General features: G+C 51.4%; 8 protein-coding genes across 8 annotated transcripts, besides 5 other annotated features; 6 read left to right on the top strand and 2 right to left on the bottom strand.

Moving 5' to 3' along the window:
• Window positions 1–1,448: 1,448 nt before the first annotated feature.
• EKO05_0006440 (uncharacterized protein) lies at window positions 1,449–2,189 on the top strand (the record flags this gene model as incomplete). Its single annotated transcript, XM_059636804.1, has 1 exon — window positions 1,449–2,189. One exon carries the CDS (start codon window positions 1,449–1,451, stop codon window positions 2,187–2,189), a length of 741 nt encoding a protein of 246 aa, XP_059492787.1.
• A 1,739-nt stretch (window positions 2,190–3,928) lies between these two features.
• On the bottom strand, window positions 3,929–4,687 carry EKO05_0006439 (uncharacterized protein; the record flags this gene model as incomplete). Its single annotated transcript, XM_038946116.1, has 1 exon — window positions 3,929–4,687. The coding sequence occupies one exon, from the start codon at window positions 4,685–4,687 to the stop codon at window positions 3,929–3,931; it is 759 nt and encodes a 252-aa protein (XP_038797933.1).
• An 870-nt stretch (window positions 4,688–5,557) lies between these two features.
• Window positions 5,558–5,993, top strand: EKO05_0006438 (40S ribosomal protein S30; the record flags this gene model as incomplete). Its single annotated transcript, XM_059636803.1, has 4 exons — window positions 5,558–5,612; window positions 5,670–5,764; window positions 5,813–5,917; window positions 5,970–5,993. The coding sequence occupies 4 exons, from the start codon at window positions 5,558–5,560 to the stop codon at window positions 5,991–5,993; spliced, it is 279 nt and encodes a 92-aa protein (XP_059492786.1).
• A 482-nt stretch (window positions 5,994–6,475) lies between these two features.
• Window positions 6,476–7,752: a mobile genetic element.
• Window positions 7,753–8,307: a mobile genetic element.
• A 142-nt stretch (window positions 8,308–8,449) lies between these two features.
• On the top strand, window positions 8,450–9,003 carry EKO05_0006437 (uncharacterized protein; the record flags this gene model as incomplete). Its single annotated transcript, XM_038940272.1, has 3 exons — window positions 8,450–8,473; window positions 8,525–8,882; window positions 8,939–9,003. 3 exons carry the CDS (start codon window positions 8,450–8,452, stop codon window positions 9,001–9,003), a joined length of 447 nt encoding a protein of 148 aa, XP_038797932.1.
• A 692-nt stretch (window positions 9,004–9,695) lies between these two features.
• Window positions 9,696–14,937, top strand: EKO05_0006436 (uncharacterized protein; the record flags this gene model as incomplete). The annotated part of the gene is made up of 6 exons (XM_059636802.1): window positions 9,696–10,491; window positions 10,548–11,697; window positions 11,744–13,944; window positions 13,995–14,154; window positions 14,204–14,780; window positions 14,833–14,937. 6 exons carry the CDS (start codon window positions 9,696–9,698, stop codon window positions 14,935–14,937), a joined length of 4,989 nt encoding a protein of 1,662 aa, XP_059492785.1.
• Window positions 14,517–14,558: a tandem repeat.
• Window positions 14,938–15,619: 682 nt separating the features above from the next.
• Window positions 15,620–15,657: a tandem repeat.
• Window positions 15,658–16,193: 536 nt separating this feature from the next.
• Window positions 16,194–17,759, bottom strand: EKO05_0006435 (uncharacterized protein; the record flags this gene model as incomplete). The annotated part of the gene is made up of 1 exon (XM_038946115.1): window positions 16,194–17,759. The coding sequence occupies one exon, from the start codon at window positions 17,757–17,759 to the stop codon at window positions 16,194–16,196; it is 1,566 nt and encodes a 521-aa protein (XP_038797930.1).
• A 1,415-nt stretch (window positions 17,760–19,174) lies between these two features.
• On the top strand, window positions 19,175–19,777 carry EKO05_0006434 (uncharacterized protein; the record flags this gene model as incomplete). Its single annotated transcript, XM_038946114.1, has 1 exon — window positions 19,175–19,777. One exon carries the CDS (start codon window positions 19,175–19,177, stop codon window positions 19,775–19,777), a length of 603 nt encoding a protein of 200 aa, XP_038797929.1.
• A 472-nt stretch (window positions 19,778–20,249) lies between these two features.
• EKO05_0006433 (uncharacterized protein) lies at window positions 20,250–21,582 on the top strand (the record flags this gene model as incomplete). Its single annotated transcript, XM_038940370.1, has 2 exons — window positions 20,250–20,666; window positions 20,725–21,582. 2 exons carry the CDS (start codon window positions 20,250–20,252, stop codon window positions 21,580–21,582), a joined length of 1,275 nt encoding a protein of 424 aa, XP_038797928.1.
• Window positions 20,393–20,446: a tandem repeat.
• Window positions 21,583–21,745: the final 163 nt, after the last annotated feature.

The raw sequence follows: 21,745 nt of genomic DNA, 5'->3' as shown, positions 1-21,745 counted from the left end.
AGCAAACATGTACTGAAAAACGAGACTTGAAGACATCGGTCTTCCCCTGGTCGGCTGCGGTACGATCCTAACTGCTCGCTCTGGTGGGCTGCAGAGCGCCACGGCAGACACTTCGGAGCTTGCGCTTGATTCGTATACACGCTGTGAACACCGTTGTTGCTTTTTCTCGCGCGCCCGTCACGAGTTGCTCTCTTCCCCAGCCTCATCGACATATCCGTAAGAATGGTAACGTCGTCACCATGCAGATCTCTGCACCGGTAAGCAGGAAAACGGTCGTCATCATCAACCCGACGAGATCCCTTCAGTGACGGCAGAATCATACGATGTCTTGGTTGAAGTCGAGATAAGTCTGTCCCAGGGGGCAGGTACATCCGTTACGTCAACAACCTAGCACGACTGTCCATCAGCAAACAGAGGCGAGTGACCCGAACCGCGCTGCATCCTCATATCGTATCGTGCGCTCAAAATAGCCACACTCTTGTTCAATTTTCGTATACTTATTGCGCAACGACGGACAACCGTCAAGCCCTTCAGGACTCATTCACGGAAGTGTGGTTTCGGCGCCTGCAGCGTTCACTAGCCTCGATTTTGGCGCCCTACGCGACCGTCACCCACAACGACAACAACAACTCCCAGGTCGCAGCGATAGCCCAGGGAGGCGGGGCTTCGAGAAGAAAGTTTGACGGGGTCTTCTAGACGCCGATTCACTGCCTTCCTCGCGTGCTCTCTTGCATGCCTTGTTGCGGAACACATACTGCACGAGCACAGCAGCAACGTGGGCATTGCATCCACTTTTCGTGCCCACCGCTGCCAGGGTTCCACTCCGCAGGGAGACCCTTTGCAATGTGCCTCTTTTGCACGCTCACGTCGTCGCACCTGCAGCCTCAGGATCAGTCAGCTGCCACGAGCAATCTGACGGCAAACGCTTGATTCTGCACTGTATCTCCGGCTTTTCATGATCGACCACGTAGACCACGGTCCCCCGCCCTCCACCGCCGTTGTTATGGACACCGTAGCGTATGGACACCGTAGCGGTGAGTCTCGCCTCCAGCATTAATCCAGGCGCTATAGGTTATGAGGGTCTTTCCAGAAGCCTACGAGACACGTCAACGTCTGGCACTTGCTTCAGTCGCACAGTCGCCACGGGCACGACAGCTGTGATCGCCCTATAAACTTTCGTGGCCCGTCATACCCTTGCGCCCCTCAGACCATCACCTCGTGCGAACAAGCGGGCCCCGGTACCTTTGCTCCGACACTAGCTCCAATACGACCATCATCGACGAGGAAGTCCTTAGGAGCTAGTAAGCTCAGGGCCGTCCCTGCACCTCCTGGTCAGACAACGATGACACTTTACAAACACGGAATGGTGCGAGTCAAGAAAATTCGGCGGTGTGCTAGTCGGCAAGTCATTGCGTCCTCGAGGTCCGCTCCGGCGCTGTTGGAACGCAATGATCTTTCAACGGCTTGATGGTAGCGGCCAGCCTCATCTTCTGACTCTCGAGATTGTCATTGCGCGCAAATCATCAAGTCTCACCAGTATATCGCGTCGGTTCATTGTCCTCCCGAGTACAAAGTTTGGGTCGCTTACCGGGAACCAAGATGGCTTCCAATCGGTAGTTTTGTGCGTCTTTGCGTGCAGGTTCGCTCCGGCATCATCCCGGGACGTGCAATGCTGGAGGGAGAGGAGGCTTGCTGTACGAACGGACCACGAGGGGAAGACAGGGCGCCATCAAACCTCGGTATCCCTACTCTTGCAAGATTGGATGGATTTTGCTCCGAAGTGGGCTGGCCAGTGTAATTTCGTTGCGTTTGAGAATGCCTGTCGCGAGTTGCAAGAACTGATGAAGATGTTCAGGTACCCGCGCAAAGATTGGGCGGTAACGAGCGGAATGGCAAGCATGGATGAGCTTGCTAAAACAGCTGTCAGGTCGGGCGATTGTCATCTCGTCGCGCATATTGCTGCATGCGGCGATTTCTCTATCTCATTTGCAACTCTGTGGCGCTCGTATACGTACTTTATCATCGTCATGCCAGAGATGATCACACACGAGGAGCGGAACTTGGGGCCTGATCGTCACCGGATTCACAGGTTACGACATCGGTTGACGAATATGTGTATATCGCGACGATCTGAATCGAATGCGACAATTGATCAATCCCATGGGAGCGCGGTCTCGTTGGTAAGATGAGCCGACGAAAGCACAAAGCTCGGCGCCATTCACGATTCCAACGGCACAGATCACAGCCCTCGTTGCATGTCATCCTCAAAACGTCGATCAAACCATGCTTCACAGTCACCAATCTTGTATGCGTTTTCAGGTGCTGACTAAAGATGAGCCAGAGTATATAACCAACAAGTGACCAATATGACGATATGTCCCGCAAAGCCATTCAACGGTCAAACACATCGAACAAGAAGCATATAACGATTGATGTAGGTCCAGTCAGGTCAAAATGTGTACCGTACTGTCCGTCCACGTAACTCTATCAGAACCAACAAAAAGTATTGCAGGAGCTCCGCACCACTACATTGCTCCTCGCATGTACTCGAGTATCGAAGTCTTTGGCATAATAGAGCAGGTTGACTTTCGAGCAGTCTGATGATGAGGCAGTTTGAGCTTGCGTGTGGGTGTCAGTCCGTATCAGAAATTTGTCGCTGGCAGTAGTCACAGTCCAGCTCAAGAAATTCCAATGGTGTGTTCGACCCACGTCAATTTTGCTTAAGTTGAGAGTTCATCAATGGTCAAACTCATCTGATATCGCAGCACATGCCCTCCGTGTCCTCGCTGAATCCGAAATTTTCTTATATGGCATTGTGTCTAGCGCCGCAGCGCCTGAGCTATACTTGCCCACATCCTTTTCCGCCGCAATCATCCGCACCCATACGATCTCCAGAACTGTCGTTACCCAAGACAACACCATGTCCTTGTTTTTCCAAACAGAGTAACGGCGATTGTGGCGCCCAAGGTAGGAGTACGTAAGGAAAGAACCTGATCATCGTCTCGGTAGTGTGGCACTTGAGCCCAGAGCAAGCTCTATCTGACTACTGTGACTCAAGAAAAGATGCCAACTAACCTACTCGCAGTACTCGACCAGCTGTCTTCTTCATCTGCAGGGGTAAAAGGCCCTGGAAAGCCGCTCGGTGGATGAGAATGTTCGCGTTGAAGTACGCTGGACAATGATAGATCTCGCTTACACCAAACCCTAAACCATACCTTCACCACCCTTCGACGTCACGAATCTACTCCATAGGCATCTGCGTGGCCATGTATCCGGAATGTTTGTTCACACTCAAGATGCGAGTCGTGCTCCTTTGGTTGAACAGCCAGCTGCTGGGCCTTGAAATGCGGCCACTAATGTTCGTAGTATGATAAGAGAAGGAAGCATCGCAAATGTTAACAGTTACGCAATTTGCATGCGTCGGCCAAAGTATACCTTCACCAAACCAAAGTCGACAGCCCCGCTGCATGCCTAGGGAACGGGGGGGGGGACAACATGCAAACGCTAATTCTGTCATAGCCCAGGGCCTCCACAGGCTGGAGAACGGCTACCTGGCATTTTGACTTGGCGCACGCGGGAAGTACACTGCCAGAGGACTGGAGCATGTATTTGCAACACTGCAGCGCCTTGACGGACACGGCGCCCTATTCGAAGCACCATTGAGGCGGCAGATAGAAGCTGTAGTGAGGTAAAGAGTGTCTGTGAGGTTGTTGCTAGTGGTGAGACGTGTTGAAATGGACATTTGTATGATCATGTATTTGTTCAATGTATTTACGCTTTGATAACGCCGGGATGCCATTTGGCAAGAATATGTGTCAAACATCGCGTCAGCACATATATCTGGATTCATAGCAGTGCTCAATATAGTCCTGACCAGTCTCCCTGATCACTAGGATGTCACCGATGCTACGCTTGATACGGAGGCACCTCACAATTCAAACGTCTCCTCACCACCAAGTCCGACCCAAGACTTCCAGCTGTCCCACCCGCTCTTCTTCTCACCCGGCAGCCTGACGGCCTCGATCTCCTCCGGGGTCACGCTGTACCACTCCTTGGTAGGGATCCAGCCAATATATGCACGATCACCGAAGCCTCCAATCCAGTACACCTCGTCCACGACCAGCCTCACCCACTTGCTCTCGTGGATACGATTTCCAGGCAGCCACCACGCAGCATCGGGATGGTACTTGACAAAGCACGTCGTAAGATTCTGCTTACTGACCTCGTCAGCGCTGATATCTTCCAGGTGTCCCACAAGCGAGAAGCGTGGCAGCGATGCTGGGCTGCGCCACACGTTGTCCTGTGGATGCCAGCGCATGCTCAGCGTGATGTTGGACCCGGCATCGACGTTTTTGAACGACGTCGCGATGGTGATGGCGAGGATGGTCGGGTTGCCAGTGTCGGGCTCGCAGTCGCCAAAGTAGTCCATCAGCCCGATGGGCGCGCCATCGACAGCAGGCCGGTTCTCGGTGGCGTGGTGCGAGCTGGATGGGAAGACGGTGGAGAGTGTGCCGATGCTTTCGAGGCGTAGAATCCGGCGTGCTTGGACGGCGGACTCATGAACGGTGGGAATCGTGAAGCCGGCATCGTGGTGAGGCGGGGGATTCGTGAAGAGGCGCTGTGGTGATGGGAGGTTGGAGGCCGAGGCTAGAGAGATAAGGGAGAAGAGAGCTGGTGAGAGATACATGGTGCTGGACAGAGTATGCGATGCTGTACAACTGAAAGATGGTCAAACTAGAGCACGCTGATCTACTAGATAGTAGCTAGGATGCTGTCACCAGTGTGGTGTAGGAGGTCAAACGATGCTTCGAGCGGGACAAACAGGTGCATCACGCGGTTCTGCAGGCGGTGGGTGCCGGCTACACGATCCCATCCGGGCTCAAGGATTATAGAACCACGTTGGAGCTAGAGAGTCGTCAAGGCCCTGCAAAGTTCCCACATCAAAGTGCATCGTGACGCTTGCCAGATTGGTAGCGCATGCGGGATGTGGTCGCGAACCAGATGCGCGTCCATTGTTTGATGTTCACCCGTTCAATCTGATAAGACAGATCTGATTGCAGAAAAGCTCGGACGCAGCTGCCCTCGATCAACGATGTCTAGTGGTCTTGAAAGCCTTCAACAGCTGAGAAGACTAAATGCCACTCCGGCATTTGTGATTTGTGTTGCTTCTATAAATCTACTATTGAATCTCCTCAAAGGTTTGAACGGACGCACTTATATTTATGTTTCTCTGCGGCTGGTGAGATTGCCACACCGCAGCGCCAAGACGAGCTTGGAGACCCAGGATCATGTGATCTCGGTTAATGCACACGAACGGGAAATCCAGTCGTACTCATCATTGCCGCCGCCAGTCATCGACACCCACGACCGCATCGCCAACCTGTACGTATCCCACCCGCACGAGCGCATCTTCGACGGAATCCACAAACGAACCTTGCAACAAAAACCTTTTTTCGCGCCGTTCGCACACGGTTTTTCGACAATAGAACACAGCTGACCTGCGATTTGCCACACAGAACCAACAGTCGCCAACTCATCAAACCCATCAACCGCAATCATGGGTAAGGTTCACGGATCCCTCGCACGTGCCGGAAAGGTCAAGTCTCAGACTCGTAAGTCATAACTCTTCGAATGCGACACAAGATCAGTACTAACATGCCACAGCCAAGGTAAGCTTATACATCTGCATCCGCTTGCACATCGACCGCAACACCGACCCAACCCGATTTCTTTCATGACGGACACAATGACGACGCAAGACGTGGTGAAGATGGACGAATGCATGAGCTGGAGGCTGACACGCTGGAAATAGGTTGAGCCCCAGGAGAAGAAGAAGACCCCCAAGGGCCGCGCCAAGAAGAGGCTCACTTACACCCGCCGTTTCGTCAACGTCACCATGACCGGCGGCAAGAGGAAGGTCAGTGGAAATGAAAGTCCCGGGTGAAAACATAAATGCTGACCGGGCGTAGATGAACCCTAACCCCACCTCGTAAACAACTCAGTAACGAGAGGGCGTTTGGAACGAGCACGATGAGCTAGATGTTTCTGTCATGAATTCGGTTTCCTCGGGCTAGCTATGACTCTGGATCAGAGGGAGTGGGAATCTCCGTATCAGGTGGGCGTTGCCACGCACGCCACCCCGCAGCAGCAAGATCCCACACTTTGGGATGATGGGGGCATACTCATGGCGTAAATGTACATTCGGCTTTTGCACGGCTACATCACGAAATATAGCCTTCTGTGACTCAAACCCACTTTATTTTGTTCTGCGTTGCTGTTGTGTCTGCTTATTGTGAAACACGCTTGTCGGTGGAAGTGAGGGTTGCGGTCAGTAGCTTTCCTAAAGTGAGTTCTATGCTATCACTGCTAGCTCAATGTTTCACATGCACATCGAAGTAACGTACATACCCCCGCAATAGCTATACATATCTGGCGGAGGAGTGGGTTGCAGATCCGGTTGGTCAGCTTTACGACTAACGTGTTTCACCAGTAAGCGGCCAACACCAGTATCCGGCCAACCCCACCAAAACGCGTCAAACTTCTTTCATCCCAACTGTGATGGCTCAACCACAACGTACTTAAGCCTCCCTTACAGAGGGTAGATGCCTTCTTGCTACCTCTGCTATTAAATTAGGACGCGTTTAGTTAAAAAATAGGGCTGCTTTGCTCTACCAGGTGCCTCGTACAACGCTCCGCTGCCGCCTCTAGGGCATTAAGTCAAAAGACGCAACAACGTCTGTCAACCTTAAGCTTAGCCCTGTTAAAGAGCAGTCCCTTATTTAGTAGATCTTAGACCTTAATTGTTGTAGATTTCTACCCTAGATTATTAATGTACAACAAATAGCAGACACTCTCCTTACTGCCTACAGCTAAAATCCTCCTCCTCCTTTACTAGGCAAGAACTAGGTAGCACGCTTTATTAAGCGCCAGCCAGAACTCTAGATAAAGTAGAATAGGAAATTCTATTTATAAAGGGCACGCTGTAAAGATCCTGTCAGGATTAGCGCGTAGTTTAGGCTAGTAGAGGAGACACGCCTTATATATAGGATACCTAATAAGGACATCTACAACTTTAATAAGACTAGGTTTATAATAGGTGTTGCCTTAACATCTAAGGTTATTACTAGCTCTAACACAGTTAGACGCGCTACTGTTGTTCAGCCAGGCAATTACAAGTAGGTAACAACAATTAAGTGTGTTAACGCGTTAGGTTGGTCTATCCCACCCTTCCTTATACTAGCAGGGAAGCTCTACTAGGCTAGCTGGTATTAAGACCTCCCACCTGACTGGACTATTGCTGTTAGTGACAACAGCTGGACAACAGATAAGCTAGGCCTTGACTAGGTAAAGCACTTTAACAGGCACACACAGACTCGCTTATTAGGTGCTTATTAGCTACTTATCCTTAACAGTTACAGCAGCTATACTACACCTAAGTTTAATTAGTACTGTAAGAACAATATAATTATTACCCTCTATATGCCTCCTTACACCTTACACCTTCTCTAGCTACTAGACGTTAGCTGCTACTCTCCTCTTAAGGTGGTGTATAGACATAAGGTGTCTAAGCTTGCCTACTAAAGCATCTTCTATGTTAATAAGCTTGACTTCCTATAGATATACCTAAGGATTAGACCAACTGCTCTATTAGAGAGCAATATTAAGGCTGGATTTTAAGCAACAGGGCTTATCCTATTTAATCTAGAGCGTGTCCTGTTATGCCTTACTGTTATTAGAACACTATTACTACCAGGGACAGCAGTAGGACCAGCAGGGCTGTAGACAGCAGAGACACCACGTACAGTTAACCAGCTTCAGCAGCAAGCTTGCCTTATATAAGATCTCCTTAAGTATCAGTTATAGAGTCTAACTAGTTAAGCTATATCCCAGCTTATTAAGGGTTGTTAGCTTATAATATAGTTAGTAATAATCTTAACTTAGGAGAACACTAAGCTATATACTTTAAATTAACGCTAGTAATATAAGTGTTAAAAGCATAGATAGTATATAGCACATAGGGGAGCTCTATAGGTTAAGGAAGCTTAATTACTAGTCTTATAGGCTAATAATGTGGTTAAGGAGGAGGCCTAGGTTAACGCTGCCCCACAGCGTTAGCGAGCACTACTAACGTGTAGCAAATGCCACGTGCAAGGCCACAACAGGACTTAATATAGAGCTATCTAATCTATTATGCTTTAAAACCTTACTTAATTCAACTGCGTGGTTGTGGAGTAATTGCACGCCAAGTTAGGCTGGTTTTGGTGGGGTTGGCCGGATACTGGTGTTGGCCGCTTACTGGTGAAACACGTTATGGCATTAAGCTCCGACCAAGCGATCTACGTCACATCCAGCCTCAACTCATCAGCTGCCCAAGCTCCATCCAAGCTCTACCATCTAACAAACAAAGCGTTCCAACTGCCCGATACTCACCAACCCCCAATTACCAAAAATGTTCAAGCGAATCTTCGGCGAGGTACCTTTCTCCTTAATTGAGCCCCATGATGCATTGCTGACAGTTTCCAAGCACGGCGCAAAGAATGTCGTGACCCTCTTCCACAAGCCCTCCAGCCAGGCCTCTCTACGTGCGCACACCATCCTCAAGCAGGCGAATGCTCAGTCCGTTGCAACCGCCACCGAAGACCAAGCTAGCCCCCACGATGCGCAGAACAAGGCAGAGAGAACCGAATTCGAGCTCGATGTCACAGAGGCACCTCCTACAGCAGATCAGCTAAAGAACATCCTGGAATACCTGGGTGGGCCCAGCGCTGTCGGAAGGGTCATCCAGGGAGCAAAAGATGAGACAGATGCGCTGAGGCGGTTGAAGGCTGACGGAGATGCGTTCCAGAGACCGCTGGTTGTAGACTGGAATCAGGGCAAGGCCGGTATGCTTACTTTGCACCTTGTCTCGTTCGCACGGATTGCTGACGCACACTTATAGTTGCTGGCGATAACGAGTCAGAGATTCTCACCTTGCTGAAGAATATCTCGGCCGAGAAGAAGTAGGCTGTGCTTTGTCGTAGAACAACAGAAGCATTTGACTCAAGGTTGGTAATCTGTTTCCTCCAGTAAGGTCTTTTGCGCTGCTCAATTTGACTGTTCTCTTTTCGAGACTGCCTGTTCTCTTGTCGAGACCGCAAGGACTCTCACCGCTGCTCTATGCTTCAGCACATGCAGCTAAGCGACGGGCACCTGCGCATCGACTGAGTGCATTGCTTTTATGCCAGTCCCCGAAAACATCTCAATTCAGACTTTCTTGTGTCGCTTATGTGCTGTTCTCCTAGTTCACCGCCTCCCATGTTTGTAGGCCTGTATTTTTGCTTCCGCTAGTAGCCAGTCCGTCTGATCAAAATGATGCTTATCGTTCTATAAGCATACAGTTCAATTACAACGCAGGATGGAGGCGCTCAGTGCTATCTGTCTATTGGTCAGATCGTGTGGTGTTGACATCCTTACCTTCACCTCCATTTCCTGGATCCGCCAAGACTGCACTTTCCCTCTTGGTGGTCAATCAGCTCCAGCTTCCCACTCCCACCTCTGTAGCCTTCTTGAAATCGCAGAAACAACCTTCACCTCTCTGTCTCCTTCTGGCGTCCGGCGTCCTACAGTATGCAGCTGCTATTTTGAAGCTGCTGTAGCTTGACTCTTTCTCTTAGCTTCTGTACGCTTTGCATCTTCTTCTCTCCGTTCACACCAGTATGGGCGACGTACTCGCGCCGCTTCCGGTGGTCGCGACTTCGAGCGACGAAATGGCGCTCAATCATTCAAACCGGTCAGCGGTATCATCTGCAGGTTCAGACAAGACCATTACTTCACCACCAGCACCAAACTCCACCGCAGTTGTGGAGCCGCAGCTGGGCCCTGGAAGCGCGATGTTCAGTACAGATCTCGGCAGGCGAGCGCCGCGCAAGCTTCAGGGCCCGCCGTATGCACCGGTCATTGCGCGCAGCGATATGGTCCAGGGCGTTCTCATTGCTGCAGGTATGTGGCGCCACAAATACCCTCAGCAGTATCTGTGCATTTTCCCACAAGCCGGATGGCAGATCGGTGACCTTTGGGACGAGGAAGACATCCATCTCGAGACAGAATCGTTCTGCAAAGAACTGCTGCGGTTCATCGAGTACGATGTCTACGTTCGAGCGAAGAAGTACGCGCAAGACTGGTCGAGAGTGCATCCTGAGCGTCTTTGCATTGTCGGTGGTGACATGACTGATCTCTACGATACGAACAATCATCTCTCGGTTGTGGATAACATCTTCGTCAACGGCGAGCAGCAAGAGTACCCCCCCATCTTTCTTTGGCATGTTGCGCACACTATGCGTGCCGCTATGCTTGAGATCAAGGGCGTAAGGCTACAGGTCAAGGCTGCAGTCGGTGTTCCTAAGCATCTGGATATGGAACATGAGGAACCTGTTGTGGACGGCACTGCACAAGTTCCAGCAACGGCCAAAGGCACGACGAAATTGCCTACTGCCCCGAGCACAAGAATAAATTGTGAGACAAGCCACCAGATATCTCAATCTCAGCAGTACAGACTGACATGTCTACAGCCTCAACCCACATTGTCGTTCCATCACCTTCAATGCCTATTCCTCAGCCTGTCCCTTCGTATCATGGTCGTCGGTCCTCACCGCACGTTCCATTTTACGGTACGACAAATCAAGGCGGTCGCTACACTGAGCCTGTGGGCCACATGGTTGCAGGCGTTCCTGGACACCAGATGGGTGGTCTGAACTTGGTTCACCCTGGCTTGCGCATTCCCAAAACCAGATCGGGGCGCTCCGCGTCTAGCTTGCATGAACAGAGCATACCATCAGGTCCGTACATCGAGAACATGCCTTATGGCCCCTCTGGGTCCTATTCTCGCCAACCCACAGGCTCTCTGTCGATGGTTCAGTCACCACGTTTCAATCCAGCGCATATGACAATCCACTACCCAATGGTCAACATGTCTCATAGCACAGCACCATTTGCTTACGAGCAAAATCTGGTGGCACCCGGGATGATCGCAGGTCAGCCACTTCATCCTGGAATTGTACATCCCAGCATGATGCCTCTCCACTCGACGCAGAGCACATCGATGATGCATGGCTACATTCGGCAGACTTCAGGCTCCTACGGTCCATCACACGCCACACCCATGGGAGACATGACAAACATGCATTTCTCCTCTGGCATGGTGCCGTACGACACCGGTCATCGGCACCCTGGTGGTCGTCATTACAGCCAAACGCATGGGAATGGTAGTGCGTTGTACGACCCCTACGAAGGTAACAATCCGGCTTTCAAAACTGGCAAGAAATCATATCAAGGCGGCTTTCAGCACGGCTTTCAGAATTCAAATGGTCGCCCACGTAAAGCTTCCATCCCGGGCAGCCGACCCTATCACACTCAGTACACTAACGATAGGTCGAGCAACGCTCAACCGAGCGGCCACCGTTTTCCTGGACCAAAGGGTCTTGGTGAGGACGATCCAGCAATTACACAAGATCATGAGCACGGTTGCCATATTGATTGGATTGGCCCTCAGAATACTACTGTAACTGATGTTTTCATCAAAAATCTGCCAGGAGATGTTCAGGATGCTGAACTGGAGGAACTATTTCAGAACAGGATTGGTTCTAAGCCTAAGTCAATCAATACCAGAAACGCTTTCCAAGCACAGCACATCTACCCTAATCGGAAGCATGCATTCGTTGGGTAAGTTACTTTCTTTCGCTTGAGTTCATTGTTCTAACATAGTCAGATTCTCCACCACCGCAATCGCCAGACAGGCACTCGGAATCCTCAATCCTGCCATCCGTGGACTGCCAGTCTCGATCACAGTTCCTAAGCGGTTCTTTCAGAATATAGTCGAAGTCCCGATGCGAGATGCAGTCGAGGCAGGACCACCTTCTAATTCCCGTTATTTCAGCCATGCGAAAAATTACGAAGCACGTAACCGTGGACCTTCAACTAACGAAGGCAGCGATACTACAGCAACGAACGCAGTAACTAAAGACAATCTGTCGTACTCTCCACAAGACGCTAGAAGCGACTTGCACAAAAAGAAGAAAAAGGGCAAGCCGCCACAACAAGGGTCAGCGGTCGCTGGAAGTCCCGAGGCACAAAAGACGAAGCCGAAAAAGCGTCAAGAGTCGCCCAACAAGAAGAAGCCTGTCGAGCCTACACCAGCGGCCCAAAACAATACCACGAACGAAACTACTGAGATGGGCGACGAGGCACCCGCCCACGACACAGCCAAAGAAACGTCTCCCGCTGTTGGAACACAGATCGAACAATCTCAAACCGACAGGGATCCTTCCTCCAAACCTGGGGAAGAGATATCGCCTACGGCTGCTGCCGACGCTTACACTCTTTTCGGTGATTACACGCTGGGTGTATCTAACAGCAGTTGCACTTTTTCAAAGACCCAGCAACAACAAGTGGCTCCGCAGAAAACGGACCCAAATCCCCAACAAGAGACCCCAAAGGTCAATGCCCATAGCGACAACACAAAACAGGGTACTGCCAAAGCGCCGAACAAAGCCAAGAGAACTCCTGTAACTACGGACCCTCTTGGAGTAGGAGGATTGATCTCCGACAATGAGCTCAAGAACGATGCTAATTTTCGCTCCGCTGCAGAGTCACAGGCTGACCTGGAACAAAAGGTGGAGCCCGGTGCCGATTTTCATGTTACGAACCAAGGTACAACTGCCCCCTCGCCTAAGATCACCAAATATTCAATCTCAGGCAATATTTCGCCTACACCTCACACCACCTCAGAAAGACGAACTGCCAATCCTGCAACTGAAAAGGATACCATGGCTGCAGTAACAGGAAACAATCCACTTGGCTCAGAAGTGACAGAATCTGCCATGTCGACTGCGGACCCGGAAGCTGTCGATACCTCGGTAGCTGTTCAACCAGAGGCAGCATCATATTCAGCAAGCCCTGATGTTGCTGGATTAGCGAAGAGAACCGGAGCTCAACATACCGAGTCGCTTCATCCCTTCTCCAAGGCCAGCAAGGCTCAAGCTAAAAAGGAGAGGGAACAGAAGCGAAAAGCCCTGAGGAAAAAGAAGGAGCAAGCCGAGAAGGCCAGAGCCGCAAAAGCTTCGGCGACCAAGCTTATCGCAAAGAGCGCATCCACCGAAAAGGGAGAATCTAGCAAAGAGAAAGGCATTGCTCCAGTGAGCGGAACCACGGACAAGATCGACATCACCGCCGAGAATGAGTCTGCTCAGAAAAGCACGACTTCTTCCGTTGTCGAAGATCCTTCTGCACCTACACAGGACGTCTCTGAATCAGGCTCACCAGCCAAGAAGCCAGTATCTGCCGTGAAGATAGCCAAGAGAATAGTCGACAGCTGCGACCAGCCAGAAAAGCTCAAAGAAAAGAAAATGGACACTACTGCCACAAGCGCTGCAGCTGTAGCGAGAAGCAAAAACGATGACCATGGTAAGCAGCCCGGCAGCACAGTCAGCATCCCACTTGAAGCCGGTTCAGTGACCAAGAAGGAAGTGAAGTTCGACCTACCAGGGGACGATCTGGCCTTGGGTGCACCGTCTCCTGACCTGGAGGGGACCAAGACAGCATTCAACGTCGCAAAGGAATCCATCTCTACTGCGACCACAGGGGTAGGCCTTTCTAAGTCTGCGAAAAGAAGAAAGAAGAAGAAGCTTCGTAGGGTCTGGCCATCTTTGGAATTTCGTCCCAGGTCCCCTAACCCGGAATGGATGGGCCCAATCGATATGGAGAATGACACTCACGACTACGACTCGATCATGAATGAAGCCTGCGGTGGGGAGGACGACTCTGACTTCTCTTGGGACGACTTACCAAGGGTCTCATCCGAAGACGACCAGTCTAGCTCGGTCACAGATGAGGATGGAGACGATGCCGATGACGGAGACGACGCCAAGAATGAGATCCTCAAGCGTATTGCAGACCTCGAAGCTCAGAAAGGTAGCTCTGTGTGCAGCTGTTTTGACTGTACTAGCTGATAATCATAGCAGCAGCGGTATTAGTGTCTATGAGAGGCATCATCAACACAGGCCAACAGAAGCAAACGCTCGGTGAGGCACTCTACCCCAAGGTCCAGGAGCTGCAGCCTGAGCTTGCTGGCAAAATCACCCATATGCTCCTCGACTTGGATAACAGCGAGCTTCTCAACCTGTATGTTTCACCACACCACCTCTCGTAAATCGTTTGCTTACTTTCGCAGCATCTCTGACGGAGCCGCTCTACGCGCCAAGGTGGACGAGGCCATGAGCATCCACGACGAACACATCAAGAAGAACGGGGAGGGCAAGGAAGAGGCTCTCATAGAAACCGAGACCCTAGAACCTAACGCTGATGTCGAGGAGGAAGACATTCAGCAAGGGCTGGCGGCCTCTAAGGCTCGCATAGGCAAGTCTCCATTGGCACACGCCCAATGGCATCGACTAACGTCCTTAGCTATGATCAATGAGGAAACTGCACAGCGAACAGACACGCAAGAACCATCTGTTGGTGTTGTCGCAGGATCTCAACCAACAAAGAAGAAGAAGAACAAGCACAAGAAAAGAAAGAAGCAGCAGCAACCTGATGCAGCAGTCGAGGCCGCTATCGACACCGTCAACGCTGCTGGATCCACAGAGACTGAGAAGTCAACCTCAAAAAAACCTACCAACGATCCAATTGACACTGATGACCCGTTCTACGATCAGCTAAAAGACATTGACGCAATCAAACGTGGCGAAACTGGAGCAGCAAGCACACAGGACACTCGCTCGCAGCACCACGCTGAGATTGCCAAGTCAGTATGTTGTTACTCATCTGATTCACTAGACGCCAACTAATGATGGTTCACAGTTGAAAGATCCTCAATTCATGCGAACAATGGAGGGCTACCTCAAGGAGACTCAAGGAACGAGCCAGTCCAAGGGAAGAAAGGTCTCGAAGGACGACCTTTTCTAGCTGTGCCTTTCCTACTGGGAGCATTTACGGAGCAAAAACCGGAGGATTGCTGAATACATGGTATCTGCAGATCGCTGCTTCTTTTTCTGCGTTCATGGATTGAGCAATCGTACTCCTGATGTGTCAAAGCGGTCAAACAGGGACGAAAAGACGTTTGTTCCTGCTCATATCGTATCCACTAGTGTAGCTCAAGATGTCCTGTCTCTTACATATTTTGCATCACTGAAAAAGCGTGAGATCGACTGTGCTAACCCATCGTCCCCTATCAGACTGGAATTTCGATTGTCAGCCTCTCCGGCTTTCCCATGCACTCTACAGGCTTGTGACCCCCTTTCCTGTCACATGATTCCCTCCATTTCTCTCTTCCATCAAAACACTCTTTTCCATAACCTCCCTGCATTCTCTATTAGTTATTTCTGTCTTACGTCCTCACCTCATGCATCATTGCCATGTTCACCTTCCCGCCCTACTCTTCCAGCTGCACCCCAGAGGCGCGATTACAAGTCCAAAAAAAAAGGCTGTAAACGAGCTAACCAAGATAGATGGAGCCTCAATCCGTAAGCACCGTATTAATCCACCTAGACTGCTCTCACTCTTCGATGCGTCTTGCGTCCGTGTCCGCACCGTTTATATAGCCGAAGCCAAAGTACTGGAACAACGCGGACTGGTTCCATGTAAATCGCTCAGCCTCGTCATATGACGCGGCCGCGGCCTCGGCCTTTTCGCACGGCAACAAAACTAAGCGTTATATCCGAATGTGCGCGAGGGACGTAGGACGGCGGCACCGGAAGCCGGGAGTTCGCGCAGGCTGGCATCTTGAGGTCCGCTTGCGGTGACGGCTGAGTAAGGCTGCACTTCAAGTGTAGCTTTGCATGCCACTACGAGTACTGAAATCGTGAGGTTTCCAGAAGCCACCTGGTCCAATCCATCAGATGTGCATCCAAGCTTCAATGTAACTTGATTGAATTGATCATTAATTGACATGGGGCTTTTGGGTCGAGTAACGCTAATAGCACAAGACTGAAAATAAGTCGATGAAGCGATTTGTTTTTGAGAAACAATCCGCGCTTTATCGCGCTGAAAAAATAGCGAATATCGTCCACACAGTTGACATTTGCCTTGTGCTGCAGTAACGAGATGAGGAGAATCTCCACGTACAGGGTTCGAGGGGTCTCTGCAGTCTCAGATCGAGAAGGTTGGTGTTTCCCACTGCGAACGAGTTTTGTTAGCGATTGATGCCCAGATGTGACAACACATCACAGGGCAAAGCCGCTCACACAAGCTCCCTGACTCATGAGCACTGTGGCTGTGCTGAGATCTTTGTTTGCGTTTGCTGTTGTGTATTGCGTCTCCGTCCTCAATGCCTTGTCGAGAGCCTCTTGAGGAATACCCAGCTTCAGCAGTGCTTCCGTGAGCGGTGCTTTCTTGGACTCATCTTGGAGAGCTATTGTGTACTGGAATGCTGGTCCAAGCAACTTGGAATTGGCTGCAAGCAGTCTCTCCACGATGTCAAGATTTTCTGGTCCGCCTTCGATCGCGATTCGCAAAGTCTGAAGTGTCGATGTATCCTCAGTCCTGTATGGCAGTAGTGTGTCCAACAACGCGAGGGTTCTTGGGTGCCTTTGGCCCTGTGAATCAAACACTAGAGGAAGCGCTGCTGCTGCATGCGATGCTTCGATTGGTGTATTCATTATGGCGTCGACTAGAACCCAATTTTGATTTCCTATGGCAAGTCTTAGGCACTCGGCATCGTTCGTGGTAGTAGGGACTCCGTGGTTGATCATCATCTTAGACCCCGGAGTGTCGTTCTTGCGCACGCGACAGATCAGAAGATCAGGCAGACCAATGCTGGTTGGGGGCAAGCCGCAGCAGAACAATAACTGTAAAAACTGTAATGTAGCTGCACATGTTCGCAGCCGCATTACAGTATCAAGCAGTCTTTGCAGGTTCTGCGATGTGAGAGGGATTGGTCCGGCGACCAACGTGAGAGTCATCTTCCAATCTTCCTTCCCAATAGCCATGTTGAGGGCACCGGCCGAATCGAAGTTGGGATCGGCGCCATGAGCGATGAGTAGCGATGCAACAGGTTCGGAATTTTGACGCACAGCAGCAGAAAGGCAGGAGGATATAATCTCAGAGCGCAATGCTTTGGGCGCTCTGAGCAGTAATCGAACGAGGTTCTGGTCGTTTGACAGTACGGCATTCCCAAGTGCATTGGGAAACCTGTTGAGATCCGCTCCGTGGCGCAACAGCTCCTCGATACATGCTTGATCATTTGCAAAAAGGGCAGCCTTCAGTCCCTCATCCAGGGTGGTCTGGTCGGCGCCAGAATAGGCGAGTAGCTTGACGGATTCGGGCTTACGAAAAGTCACAGCTTGCTGCAACACTGTGCTTCGACGGCGAGGAGTGGGGTTGGATGTGTTGCTCTTGGTTCTTCTCTTGCCAGAAGCATCAACGAAGTTAACTCCTGCCCCCATTTCCAGAAGTGCTGACACGAGGCCAGGGTTTGGATCAGGATTGCGGATGACCGCAGACAGAGCTTGGTCCAGCTCATCATGGGAGAACTCCCATTGCGCTGTATCTAGTGCCTTTTCCTTCTCTTGAGGGCTTTTGAAGATGCGCTTCAATACAGCATTTTTGTTTTCTGGTTTCTTCTGCCGCTGTTTGATCAGGATGTCTCGGGCTTGCATGCGGTGCTCTTCGCTTGTGAGGCTATTGGGTTGGGAGGGTGTGGATAAGCATGGCTGTCGAGTAGTGGACGAGATGATGCCTGCAGCTCGGATGAGTTCTCTCAGGCCGACTCTTCTCTCTGCTTGAGCCATAGTGGTAATGTGTGCACATGTCGAAGGGCTGGGAATGCATCGATAATACCAGATCACCAAAAGCCTTAGTCGTGGCGCATTGCGTAGGCTTTACGGATACGGATCTGCACCAGTCGGATCCGCGTTCTTGCCATTGCCAACCAAACCTCGACGTCACCCTTCTGCCCATCGGAAGGTGCAAGGCCCCGAGTGCTGCATGAGCGCATTCTTTGTCGTCCCTACATTGGCTAACAACCGTCATCCGAGGCAGACTCGCCTACTTCCATGCCTCTCAAAGTCAGCCAAACGTCATTTCGTGCACCTTCAAAAATCTCTCATTACCCCAGAGACCCCGATCGGCAACCGATGTCCTTGTACTGCGGAAATCGGCTAGAAAAGTCTGGAGATGCAGAGGATGCGGGCTAGTTTCGTTAGTGTCGTTCGTTGACTCCAAACCGGGCCTAATTGAGAGTTATTCGTTCATCGCAGCGATGAAGACGGGGGGTTATCTACGGACGAAGAGCGGAATCTGTTGTACGCCGAGCGTGCGAGCGAGTTCGAGACCTCGACTGAAGAGCGCCCGAAAGGGAGAAGGGCAAATGCGCATTTTCGGCTGGATCGGACAAACTAGTATGCTCGAGACTCGAGTCTCGTGTTTCCAAGCCATCCTTCCGAGCCTGAAGGCCCCGCGTTTCGATAATCTGCAGGTACTGTTTCACTCAACTTTTCTCTAGCGCATCCTGGTAAACTGCGAAGATCCTTTCCGCGTCACAATAGCCTTCAGATGCAGCATGAAGGCTTTCTTACGGCACCGATCCTCGCAACTCTCCAATCTCTAGACACATGCAGCATCTCCAACACTTACTGAGCCAAAGTGGACGCTGCGCCGGTTGCTGTCGAATAGTCGCAAGGTGCCTAGATGCGATGTTTCGGCTCGGTTGCCTTTGATCACAGACTGTGGGAAGCAAGTGCCCAAGCACACCCTGTCGACAGCTGCCAGTTCGTCTCACGTCCAGTAGGTGGGAACATTTCAGCAAGAACTCAACACCAACTTGTATACTTGAAACTACGCAACCGCGTTCAGCAAGGGAGCTGCCATTGTATTGTTGAAGAACCCTGAGCCAAGTCATATCGATCGCAACGAAACACAACCAACATGCAGGAGGGTTTTGTATATCGTCTTGAATTCAATCCTTCAGCATTGCCAGGGTGGCTGCTGGGCCGTGAGCTGTGCCACCGGATCCGTGGTAACACAGTGGCGACCTATATATTGACCCGCGAAGTTGCATCAAACCAGCCAGCGCGCGCGTAAAGTCACAGCCATCTCCTTTATCATAGTTTCTTTCTCTGGGCGCTGGTAGCTCCGTTTGCATTTGTTGTGTACAATTGACTCTTCCCTTTTCTCCCTTCATTACCCATTATCAATCTACAGAAAAATGCTCTCCTCAAGCATCATCGCTGTGTGTGCACTGCCGCTTGCTTTCGCAGCACCTTTCTGCATTCGTCAAAACAGCACGGCAAATGTCACTACAACATGCGACCTCAGCAACATCTCTCAGCCTGCCAACACTCTCACACCACCTTCTGCGGACTTGCACCTTGTCTTGATTGCCCGTGGACAAGGCACGCAAAATTACACATGTGCGACAGCGACTTCCGTACCTTCAGCCATCGGCGCCGTAGCCGAGCTGTTCAATGCCTCCTGCGAGGTCGCCAACCCAAGTGAAGCCCAGAACAGCGTGGTCCAAGCAGCCACCATTGGAAACCACTTCTTTGCCGATCTGACCACTCCCGACTTCGCTATTGCAGGCCTAGGAAACACCAAGACAAAGAAGGTCGAGGAGGTTGCTGCACCCAACCCAGGCGCTGATATCAAGTGGCTCAGGCTACAAGCGCAAGCCTCGGACTCTACGAGTCAGGTCAAGTACATCTACAGACTGAAGACTGTTGGTGGGCTCGCGCCAACGAGCTGTGAAGGGAGGGCGGAAGGGGAGGTAGTGACGGTGCAGTACGAGGCGCAATACTGGATGTATGCTTGAGACTAAGGCACATGGAGCCATGAGATGGTGCTGTGACCAGCTTCTACATTTTTGGACGATAATGCATGACGAGCTGGAGAGACTATCTCTTGAGTGCAACTTATGAGCGAAGGACTCGGGCGCAATTTTTGTGCGAAGGACTGGGGCGGTACAGATGAGGATCCAAGACCAAACGGCACATCACAGAGCGGCTATCGAACCACGCTCATCCAATAGATTTTGTTCATGCATCCGCACAGGCACGTGTCCGAAATCGTTTCCAAAGGTGGTGTTGCGCCTCTACGTGACAAACGGCAGCGAGCCCGAGCCAAGCTAGTCCAACAGAGGCAAGGCGCCAAAGGGGAGCTCTTGCCTCGGTCCAGCCATGGTTCCCGAGCGTTCACACGCGTTCAGCAGCACAGCAATACGCTTTCCGTCCCATCGCCACGTCCTTTTCAGCGTACTCACCAGTCATACAAACGAGCGCGCAACCATGTCCAAACCGTCAATACCCGCCTGGCAACGAACAGCACCCAGAGAAGCAGAGGAGCCGAAACCGGAGAATGCAGCAGAGGATAGCACAGTGCCTGTAGCGGAAGAGAGTGCGATGACAGAAGAGGTCGCGATGTCAGAAGAGAGTGCGGATGCGAGTGAGCGTGCGAGTGCGAGTGAGAGTGCGAGTGCGAGTGCAGAAACCGTAGAGGCAGATGTGAAGAGCTCAGGACTATTGGACCAAGCATCACGCTTCCTGGAAGACGCAAACATCCGCAATGCGCCACGGGAAAAGAAGGTCGTCTTTCTGCAGGCCAAGGGTGTATCTGCCGAGGACATTGAGACATTGCTGGGGAAGGCGATTCCAGAGGATGCCTCTCCAGATCTGGAGGCAGCTGGCGCGCGAGCCTGGTCTACAGTAAGTAGCAGCCGCTGTTGCTTCCCACCGCATATGACGATATGACTGACGTGCACAGACGCCACCCAAACCCGTCGAAGCAGCGCCTACAACACCGCCCCGAACTCGCGAGATACCACCCATTGTCACGTACCCAGAGTTTCTTGCGCAGACCGAGAAAGCACCACCCTTAATAACGACCAAGCGTTTAGTAAATACTGCGTACGTAGCAGGAGGGCTCATGGCAACCATATACGGCCTATCCAGGTACATTGTTGCACCGATGGCACAGGACCTTGCAGAAGCACGGCACGACTTCGCGACGCATACAAAGGAGCAGCTGCAGGAGCTGAACAAGAAGCTTGGGGGGTCTGTCTCGGTGGACCCAGCCACCAAAGTGAAGAAGAGCGTATCGGAAATGGGCGACGATGTATCAGAGGCCGACTCAGACCCCACCGAGCTCTACCACCGTGACTACGGGACACAAACCACCCCGAACCTTTCGCGACGCCCCTCAGTGGCCGATACCGATGCGCATCCTACAGTGACAGCACACGAGAAACGGCTAAAGATGATTTCATCGCATCTTAATGAGATCGCCGCCAACCGAACGAACAGCCATGTCGCCCATGATTCGTTGCAGACAAAGGTGTCGGACTTGACAAGCTACCTCAATGACATGAGCTACCAGAGCCAATACTACTCCAGCATGAACGGACTCTATGGGGGTAGCTACGGTCTGCCTTCGGGCAAGGACGGGAAGAAGGACCAGATGGAGATATTGAAGCAAGACATCAGAGCGGTCAAGGGTGTCTTCCTCAGCGCTAGGAACTTTCCTACAGGAGGGCCACGCATTCCTGGCTCACGCACACCTCCAACGGCTATGCCTACAGGAAGGCGAACACCGCCAATGCCAACAGGTCGTGCTGGGACATAGACTGCGCAGAGAACATAATGAAACTTAGAGGCGTCCAGACAGAAACAAGTCCAGACGACCATCACCATGTAACATGCTTGCAACAAGACAGCACAGTGTCTTCGATCGTAGTGGAATGTTGCGCGGTCTAGCCATCCATCCCTGTCGTACTCCCCCACTGACG

Source organism: Ascochyta rabiei, chromosome 10 (assembly GCF_004011695.2).
Source record: "Ascochyta rabiei chromosome 10, complete sequence".
Classification (NCBI taxonomy): domain Eukaryota; kingdom Fungi; phylum Ascomycota; class Dothideomycetes; order Pleosporales; family Didymellaceae; genus Ascochyta; species Ascochyta rabiei.
This window is presented reverse-complemented; position numbering and strand designations above follow the sequence as displayed.